General features: G+C 49.5%; 1 protein-coding gene across 1 annotated transcript; it reads left to right on the forward strand.

Annotated features, from left to right (window-relative positions):
- The first annotated feature begins 5,144 nt into the window (after positions 1 to 5,144).
- On the forward strand, positions 5,145 to 8,447 carry LOC127294064 (serine/threonine-protein kinase-like protein CCR4). Its single transcript, XM_051323812.2, has one exon. The coding sequence runs from the start codon at positions 5,404 to 5,406 to the stop codon at positions 7,804 to 7,806; it is 2,403 nt and encodes an 800-aa protein (XP_051179772.1). The 5' UTR covers positions 5,145 to 5,403; the 3' UTR covers positions 7,807 to 8,447.
- Positions 8,448 to 10,826: the final 2,379 nt, after the last annotated feature.

Genomic DNA, 10,826 nt, shown 5'->3' on the forward strand with positions numbered 1-10,826 from the left:
CCTAGATGGGATGGTTATCCTTGATGAAACGTTTCACGAACTACATCAGAATAAGTTGAATGGGTGATTCTAAAAATTGATTTTGAGAAAGCCTACGATAAGGTTAAGTGGTCCTTCCTTCAATAAACTCTTATGATGAAAGGTTTTTTTACGAGTGGAATTTTTTAATCCATAGCTTCGTTTTGTGAGGAAGTTTTGCCATTTAAGTCAATGATAACATTGGCAAGCACTTTTCAAAACAAAAAGGGTCTTAGACAATGTGATCCATTATCGCAAATGTTATTTAATATAGTGACTGATATGCTCGCTGTCATGATTGAATGCCTAAATTCTGATGGCCAAATTGAAGGTGTGATCGCTCACCTGGTTGATAGGAGACTATCCATCCTTCAATATGTAGGGATTCGTAGCATAGAAAACAAAAAATTTCCTACCGCAAGAACGAATAACGAGCCAAGATATAATCTAGTAGATGGTAGCAATGAGGTGAAGAACAACATACCCTCGAAGATCGCTAAGCATTAACGAGATAAATCTCGTGGTGGATGTAGTCGATCACTTGCCACTTTCAAAAGCGCGTAGAAAATCTTGACGGTGCCACAATCGGGCAACACCTCCGTACTCGGTCACACGTACGGTGTTGATGACGACGTCCTTGTCCCTGCTCCAACGGGCAGCGGATGTAGTAGATTCTCCTCGGAATCCCGCCAGCACGACGGCGTGGTGATGGTGATGGTGGAGATCTCCAGCAGCGCATCGTCGTAAGCACCGCGGGAGAATAGGAGGAGGGGAGTGGCTAGGGTTTGGGGAGAGGGGCACTTGGGGCGCCGGCCTTGGTGCCCTTGGGTGGTGCGGCTATTGGTGTGACCGGCCCCTTCCCCTCTCCCCCTCTTTATATAGGTGGAACCTCCTAGGGTTGCCCCAAAACCAGATTGAAGTCCAACTCCAAAAACTGCTTTTTGGGTGAAACCTAGGGGAAGTGGGATTCCTCCCTTTCCTTCTCCCTTGGCCGGCCAAGGTGGTTGAGTCCACCATGGACTCCACCTTCCCTCTTAGTTGGCTGGTTAGGTTTGGTGGAGTCCTTCCGGGACTCCACCTTCCATGGTGGTTTCTTCCGGAAGGTTCTAGAATATTCTAATGCCTTCCATAAATGCACCGGATCATTTCCAAACTTGGAAAGTGACTTACTATATATGAATCTTATTCTCCGGACCATTCTGGAACTCCTCGTGATGTCCTGGATCCCATCCGAGACTCCGAACAACATTCGAACTCCATTCCATATTCCATATCTACTTATAACGACATCAAACCTTAAGTGTGTCACCCTACGGTTCGAGAACTATGCGGATATGATCGAGACTCCTCTACGATCAATAACTGATAGCGGGACCTGGAAATCCATAATAACTCCCACATATTCAACGATGACTTCGTGATCGAAAGAACCATTCACATAAAATAACAATTCCCTTTGTCTCGCGATATTTTACTTATCTGAAGTTTGATCATTGGTATCTCCGTACCTAGTTCAACCTTGTTACCGATAAGTACTCTTTACTCGTACCATGATATGATATCCCTTGTGAGCCAGTCACATGCTTGCAAGCTAATTGGATGTCATTCCACTGAGAGGGCCCAGAGTATATCTATCCGTCATTTGGATGGATAAATCCCACTATTGATACAAGTGCCTCAACCCTATAATTTCCGAACACTTAATGCCACCTTTATAACAACCCATTTACGCAATAGTGTTTGGTGTCATCAAAGTATCCATCCAGTGTAGGTGATTAATATGATCTCATGGTCGAAGAATTAAGTTACTATGCATATTAAAGCTTGAAGCATAAAGAACTAAATGACTTGATCATATGCTATGCTTACTATGGGTGTATGTTCATCACACCATTCTCCTAATGATATGACCTTGTTATTAATAACATCCAATGTTCATGATCAGGAAACCATGGTCATCTATTAATCAACAAGCTAGTTTAACAAGAGGCTTACTAGGGACTCTTTTAAGTTTACACAACACACAAGTATTAATGTTTCTGGTTAATACAATTATAGCATGGGATGTAAACATTTATCATAAACACTAAGATATAACAATAAACACTTTTATTATTGCCTCTTGGGCATATATCCAACACAATAGCTGACGATACAAACCTTTTTATGGAACATGAAATCAAATAGGCAAGAAAACTGAAGTTAATTCTTTCGTCTTTTGAGGTTTAAAGATAATTTTTTATAAGAGCGAGTTATTTTGTTTGGTGAGGCCAAAGATGATGTTGCCCCATATGCAGAATTATTTGAATGCAAACAAGGTCGTTTTCCTATTAAATATTTGGGCATTCCGATCCATTATCGGAGGTTGACAAACGCTGAATGGAAAATGGTAGAGAAACGACTTCAAATTAGACTTGCTACCTGGAAAGGAAAATTATTATCCTTGGGTGGAAGATTGGTTTTCATAAATTCGGTAATGAGCAATATAGTATTGTATATGATCTTGTTCTTCCAACTTTCAAAAGGTGTCTTACAACGATTGGATTACTTTCGATCAAAATTATTTTTGCAAGGGGATCATGAAAAAATATCGATTGGCTAAGAGGAGTGTGGTTTGCCGCCCAAAGAGCAAGGGGGACTGGGATACAAGACCTTGAGGTCAAGAACAGGGACCTCCTTAGTAAATGGATTTTCAAGCTTCTTACTTAAGAATGGGTTTGGCAAACCCTCCTTAGGTATTGTTTGGTACTAGAGTTTTTTGTGGCGATTAATTGGGATAATCCCCACCAAATCTTAAATCCCCACTTACTTCTAAAACCATGTTTGCTACTAGAGTATTGAGCGAGTTTAATTCCCACTTTTCCCCAAATCTTAGTGTATTTTTCTCAATCCCCAATACTCTATCCCTACCTAGTGGATTGGGGATGAGATTTTGTGGGAATTGGGTGAAGGTAGCGGTTTCACCCAATACTCTGGGCTATTATCCCCACTAATCCCCACAAAATTCTTGTGCCAAACAATGCCTTAGGAGAAAGTATGTTGATTCAGAGGCATTGTCTCAAGAAATTTGGAAACCTAGTGATTCACACTTTTGGGCTGGCCTCATGGCAACGAAGAAATTCTTATTTCCATATGGGTCTTTCTCGATTAAGGATTGATCGAAAATCAGGTTCTAGGAGGATAAATTGCTAGGTAATTCCACACTTCAAGAACAATATCCAGCTTTGTACAATATCGTACGCCACAAAAGTGATACAATCGCTAAGGTGATGGAAACATACCCACCAAATATGTCGTTCAGAAGAAGTCTCATTGGTCCTAAACAAACATCTTGAAATGCTTTGTTACAACGCCTAGATTTGGTCCAGTTGTTGTAGGAATTTGATGAATTTCGTTAGAATCTAAAAGAGAGTGGTAAGTTATTCGTGGATTCTATGTATAAGGCTTTAATCCAACCTGATATACCAGCTGATAATAATTCAAAAATTTCGAAGATGAAGGCCCCCCTTAAAAAAGGTTTTTCTGTAGTATCTTCGTCGAGGGGTAATCCTTACCAAAGGCAATGTTGCAAAACACAATTGGCAGTGAAGCAAAAAGTGTGTTTTTTTCATCATAACGAGTTATTCTTCCAATGTAAATTTGCTAGATCAATACGGTCATTCATCTAGATAGGTTCTACCTTAAATCCACCACGAAGCGATGCGAATATATTTGACAATCGGCTAAATGGTGTAGATCCTAGGTTCAAGTTACTTATTAGGATGGGAGCGATTACCGTTATTTGGTCGCTTTAGCTATGTATATGGTTGGAGCATACATCGAGGGTTATTTTTACCCTATATAGATGACATCATAATCTACGGATTGATCCTACATCTCCATAAGGACTCTCCTACCTTTAGGCTTGGCTTCATTTCGAATGCCTTCTTTTCGTTTTTGTATCTCATGAGAGGACGAGTGTAATACTTAGAACTTTTAAATAATAAAGTGCCCATTATTGAAAAATAAGAAGATTCAAATGGAGTATTTTTTAGACCGATGCAGTGGTTACTAAAACAAAAAACTCCAGATGAGGTTGAGCTACATGTATTATCTTACCTTTAACAATTGAAAAATCACATTTTGAAGTTTCTAAATATTCTGAAACAAATCCCGGATTTAGACAATAAGCGTTCAAAATCTTAATACAAACTACTTTGAATTGTAGGCTACATAAAATTGACAAAAATTGAATAGTGCCCATTTCAAAACTACAATAAAATTTATAAAATAATGTTATGTTGCCTAGAATACAAATTATTTCATATCGAGGCTTTCCACGTTTGTGGTATACATTATAGATTACATCCAAACTCAAATATTTTGAAACATGTAAATACAATTTCAGATTCATAAAAATAAGAGGGCTGCATGTAGCTCTCCCTCCATTTGTCCACACTCAAACTAAAAGCTGGCAAAGAAGTTTTTCATGTGTAAATTGATATACATTTCCATAGGAAAAAAAAAGGTAGTGAGAGTGCGAGGGCCATACGCTCGCGATCGGTTCAAAATCACACCAATTGTTATCTACGACCGTCAACGATAGTACTAAATAACAATAAGATGGTAAAAGAAAATTTAGATTGGATTCGTTAGCAAAGGCCTATCCGAAAAGTCATATTGGAACATGGGCACCAGTGCTCTCACCGTATTAAAAAATTTGAAAATTATATTTATATGTTTAAAATAATTATGTACCAAAATTCTAAAAGTACATAATGATGTACCTCACTAACCTACAAAATCTCAATTTCAAATGTTTTGCTTTTTGACCTATACAAAAATGACAAAATCTGATTTCTTTTTGTAGATTTGAATCATTACACTCAGATCTATGCATTTGTTATTTTTGTGCAGCCTAAAATACACATTATTTTCAGTTGAAAATTTACACGATTATGGGATATAACACCAGCTATATCAAAATGCCACCTGCACTTTTCCACGGTGGAACATATATCGGTTCCAATCTGCTGTTAACTAGACGGTGGTAGGTAGTTTTCTGAAGATGACACGTCCTACAGGAAGCAGACAAGCAAGCAAGCAACCTACCTATAACAATATGAGCGAGTGAGAGAGCTGAACATCTTTCGTTTCATTTCACACTTCTGTGGGAGACACTCTGGATTGATAGCAAGTTGGTGCAAAACTAGGGGAAAATTTGGGAGATTTCTGCGGTGAAATGCGATGAGGAGCTGCACACTAGTGGTAGCAGTAGGCGGCTAAGCTACATGGTGTGTGGTGTGGTTAAGCCAGGACACAAGACAGAGAGAGCAACTACCATGTCCATGACCACCCGCCTCCTACTCTGCTTCTCCTCCCACACCGCTCGCGCGCTCCGCTCCGATGCGGCCGCCGCCTCAGCTCCGTTGTCGATGCGGGCTCCTCTTTTCCGTCTTCCTCTTGCTGGCGATGCTGCGGTCCGGCGTGGCCTCCACGCTCGCGACGTTCGCCATGGCCAAGGCCGACGAAACGACCATCGTGTGCGGGCTGCTGCCGTCGGCCTCGTCGCAGGACCTTGTTGACCTCAACTGCACGGCGGCGGGCGGTGACCACCAGCGGCAGGTGTCGTACCCGTCCACGCACCCCTTCTCCGCGGTGGCCGGCGGGGAGGACTTCCTCTGCGCCGTCGGCCCGTCCTCCGCGCGCGCCGACGCCGTCGACATGCGCTGGTGGGACCTGTCCAAGAACCCCGGGAAGCCCAAGCGGGTGTACCTCGGCCCGCCGCTCCAGGCGCTCGACTCCAGCGGGTACCGCGTCTGCGGGGTGCTCGCCAGCGGGGAGCTCCACTGCTGGCGCTGGCGAGGGATAGCCATCCCCGCCGAGCTCCGGTTCGCCGCCGTCGCCGTGGGCAAGGGCTTCGTGTGCGGCATCGTCGCGGGCTCGCCCGCGGGACCGATCAGGTGCTTCGCGAACGAGACGGAGAACTTGGAGGCCGTCCGCGCCGCCCCGCAGGGAGGGAGCTACGACGTGGTCGCCGCGTGCGGCCGGCGCGCGTGCGCGCTCTCCAAGGGCGGGGCTCTCTCTTGCTGGGGCAGCGGCGCGCCGGCGCTGGACGGAGCGAACGACACCGCCGGGTACGCCGACCTCGCCCTCGGCAGGACCGGCGTCTGCGGGCTGCGCACCAACGGCATCATCCAGTGCTTCGGCGACGGCGTCGCCGCGCCCCCGGACGACCTCGCCGGTTTGCAGTACATCGACGTCCAGGCGCAGGGCGACGCATTCTGCGGCGTCCTCATGGCGAACTACTCGTTGGTGTGCTGGGGAGGCCATGAGTTCAACGCCACCAACCGCCTCGTCTTCGACCGCGTCCTGCCGGGCCCGTGCGTCCTCATGTCCACGTGCAAATGCGGCGTCCTGCCGGGCTCCGCCAACCTCTGCGCCGGCGGCCGCTGCATCTGCGTAGACTGCGCTTTCGAGCTCAACATCGCGATCCCCAAGGCAGCGGCGCTGACCCCCGGAAATGACAGCAGCAGCAGCAGGAGGAGAAAGATCATTATTTGGGTTGCCGTCGGAGCTGCTGCATTCCTTCTGCTGGTGGTGGCGTTTCAGCTCGCGCTCTTCCTATGGTGTCGCCGTCGGCGCCGCCGCAAGGATGTCGCGGATGATCTTGGTGCGCTGCAGTCGCTGATGCCGCCGCAGCTTGGGTCCAGCAGGAGCAGGGGGCCAGGAAGCGTGGTGGAGCATTTCACGCTCGACACGCTGCGATCGGCGACGGAGGGGTTCGACGACCAGCGCCGGATCGGGTCCGGGAGCTTCGGGTCGGTGTACCGCGGCACGCTCCCCGACGGGCGCGAGGTGGCGATCAAGCGCGCGGAGGAGCACGCCACCAAGAAGTCGTCGAGCTCGGCGCGGCCGGCGCGGCGCCGCGACCGCGAGACGGCCTTCAACTCGGAGCTGATCGCGCTGGCGCGCGCCAACCACAAGAACATCGTGTGCCTGCTGGGGTGCTGCGCGCAGTCCGGCGAGCGCGTGCTGGTGTACGAGTTCATGATCAACGGCACCCTCCACGACCAGCTCCACGACCGCAGCCCCATGGCGCCGTCGGTGATGTCGTGGCGCGGCCGCCTCAGCATCGCGCTCGGCGCCGCGCGCGGCATCGAGTACATGCACGTCTACGCCGTGCCGCCGATCATCCACCGCGACATCAAGTCGGCCAACATACTCCTGGACGACTCGTGGACGGCCAAGATCGCCGACTTCGGGCTGTCCTCCGTCCTGGAGCCCGCCGGCGACTGCGAGGACAACAACGGCGACAGCCCGCAGCAGCAGCAGCCGCAGCCGCAGAAGACAATCTACACCGGCGGCACGGTGGGGTACATGGACCCGGAGTACTACCGGCTGCAGCACCTGACGGACAAGAGCGACGTGTACAGCTTCGGCGTGGTGCTCCTGGAGCTCATGTCCGGCTGCCGCGTCGTGCAGCGGTACGCGGAGAGCGTGACGCCCAAGAACGTGGTCGAGTTCACCGTGCCGCACATCCTCGCCGACGACGTCGCGCGCGTGCTCGACCCGCGGCTGCCCGCGCCGACGCCGCACGAGTGCGAGGCGCTCGCCTACGTGGGCTACCTCGCCGCCGACTGCGTCGGCCCCGTCGGCTGCGAGCGGCCGTCCATGACCGAGGTCGTCGACGCACTGGAGCGCGCGCTCGCCGCCACCTCCACGGCGCCCATCTCCCGCTCCGTGACCGCCCGCCGTGTGCTGTCCCGCTCCGGCACGGACCAGTTTGACCTCACTGACACCGACTAGCGACGACCGAAGCCGAAGGTGCTGATGCAATGTCTCGATCCGCATTGCATCAGCGGCCACTCGACTGGAGGCGAGAGGGTCCAAGAAGCCACGCGATCAAGTCGCCATTGGAGAGGGGGACACACAAACAAGACATCGTGCCGATGGGACCTCCATCGAGATCGAAAGCAAGGCCGGCCAGGATGTGAATCAGAAAGGCGGAGAAGAAACCATTGCGGCGGGGATTCTTCCTCGATCGTCCTCCTCCTCCATGGTCAAATCAACAAGAGTCGACCACTCGATAACAACTCCACAGCGACGTGCCACCGGTTTCCGGTCATCATGCAGGAGGAATTGGGGGCGAAATGAGGTGAAAAGACACCGCACGATAGAGAGAAAGAACATTTTTTTTCTTTTTGTTTGTTTTTCTTACGGCGTGCACGCATTCGTGCCGCATTTGTTCTCCTTTTTTTGGTCTTTGCTCTTTGGTGGTTTCTTTGGGCATAAAGATTCTTTATTGATGTGTAATTGTGTATAGATTATACCAGATCATTACAAAGGCTGATTTTTTTAAAAAAAAATTCTTCATGGTTCTTTCTATTGGGCCCTGTTCTGAAAACAGGAATTTCAGATAAATATAATTCCTTCAAATTCAAGCGAAATTCAGACGTTTGCCAAAACGTTAGCTGTATCTGTATGTAAGCATATCCAGCGTCGGCACACGATGCAAAGATAATGTGATACAATTGAGTACATGCTTGAAAGGTCTCCCTGCTGGTTTTTGATATGGTCAAAAGGAGAGACCTATTTTTTTGGGTAGTGCTCATCTTTGCACGCTGCTCACTTTCCGGTGCTTCTCCTTTCATATGTCACCATGCCTAGCTACTCCAGATCCAAGTTAGTTAAGCTCCTAGTCAGCTCACTGCTCACTTGTGGTAATGGGGGGAGCATCTGGCCGAGCACGTTCTGAAGGGATGACATGGATTAGTTATGACGTTTCTTTTCGGGACATCCCTGCCATCAAGGTGCAGGAGCCAAGCAACAGTTTTGTCACAAACAGCGGTATCTTTTGTGCCTACCTAAACAGGTAGGGTTCTTGTTTTATAATAGCTATGTTGTGATTCTTCTTCATCTTTTAGTAGTAGTAGCCCAGCTTCTAACTTATGCCCTTCCTAGCTCAGAATTTCATTTATAAATTTAAAGGTTCCATCTATAGAGCTCATAGGCTTGAGATTAGGGTTTATGGTTTAAGTTTTCCTGAGATGACTTCATCAATGTTGCAGCTCCAAAACTCCAATCTGATGCAGCCATTGTGTGTGTGCGCGCGCCCGCGTGCGTGCGTGAGTGCGTGCGCGCGTGTGTGTGGCACCTATGGCTGGCCATCTACTAACCTCCTCCCGGGCGGCGGAGTATCCGCTCGCCCCTCCCCCTAGCCGCCCCCCGATCGCCGCACCCAGCCGCCGCTGCTGCCAGCCTCGACCCCGACCCCGGCCCCGGCCTCCGCCGGCCTTGGCTCCGGCCATGGCCTCGGCCCCGGCCCCGGCCATGGTCCTGGCGGCAGTGGCGGCACCCCCTCCGTTGAACGATGTTCCATGGGAGGTGATGAAGCGCCGGTGGAGGAAGCTGGGTGGCACGACTACTTGGCCGGGGCCTGAGGCTCTCCGTCGGTAGCCATGGAGGATTTGGTGGAGTGATGGCGGCCTCCGCCATCGATTATGGTTCGGCGGTGGTACACATGATCCGCGCCGTCGCCCTCTTCCCTGGTGATCCGGTTGGAGGGACTGGCGGCATGGGGGTTGCTGGTCTTGCATTGTTTTTGGTGGCGGTCCTCGGGTTTCTCGCAAGCGAAGATGAAGATCTTCCGGAGGTCAGTTTGCCTTGATCTGGCTGGATAGATGAGTTCCGAAAAGCTCTGCCGGCGAATGTAATAGTGCATATTTTGCCTGGAGTTCGCTGGATCGGGTGGTATTCGATCGCGCGCACCTATGTTTTTATTATGGCTGTTTGGTTCCGGAGGGAGCGGAGCGAAGCTTTATTCCGTGTTTACATCATGTGACTTTTGGGTCCATGGTGAAGTTAGAAGAAGGAATATCACGAAGGTCGGATTGGTGGACTGTCTAAAGGAGATTCGAGTCTCCGTGATGCTGAGGGATTTACTTGGCGTTCCGGGCTTCGCATCAGTGGTATGCATGTGGGGGCAACAACACAGGTGAAGTTCAGAGTCTTACCTCTCAGGGTGAAAACCCAAGGTCTGGCCTTAACTGGTTGTGCCTGGCAATGACCTTGTTGGAGGCATTGTTTTGAGAGCGGGGACTATCTTCAGGGTGAAAACCTAAGATCTTTGGTCGGGCGACGACAACGCTGGTGCTTTGTTCCCTTCTTGGAGGCGTCGCTTTTGGAGAGTCTGTATTTCAGGTGTTGTCACGGTGGTGGTTGTATTACTATTGCTAGGTCTGGAGTACTGTAGCATGACCTTTATTTCTTAGTTTTCTTTACTCTTTTTTTGCTGTGTGCATCCATGATACGTCTCCGACGTATCGATAATTTCTTGTGTTCCATGCCACATTATTGATGATATCTACATGTTTTATGCACACTTTATGTCATATTCGTGCATTTTCTGGAACTAACCTATTAACAAGATGCCGAAGTGCCAGTTGCTATTTTCTGCTGTTTTTGGTTTCAGAAATCCTAGTAACGAAATATTCTCGGAATTGGACGAAATCAACGCCCAGGGTCCTATTTTGCCACGAAGCTTCCAGAAGACCGAAGAGGAGACGAAGTGGGGCCACGGGGTGGCTAGACTATAGGGCGGCGCGGCCCAGGTCTTGGCCGCGCCGACCTATAGTGTGGGCCCCTCGTGTGGCCCCCTGACCTGCCCTTCCGCCTACTTAAAGCCTCCGTCGCGAAACCCCCAGTACCGAGAGCCACGATACGGAAAACCTTCCAGAGACGCCACCGCCGCCAATCCCATCTCGGGGGATTCAGGAGATCGCCTCCGGCACCCTGCCGGAGAGGGGATTCATCTCCCGGAGGACTCT

The sequence above is a fragment of the Lolium perenne genome, chromosome 4 (assembly GCF_019359855.2).
Source record: "Lolium perenne isolate Kyuss_39 chromosome 4, Kyuss_2.0, whole genome shotgun sequence".
In the NCBI taxonomy this organism is placed as follows: Eukaryota; Viridiplantae; Streptophyta; class Magnoliopsida; order Poales; family Poaceae; genus Lolium; species Lolium perenne.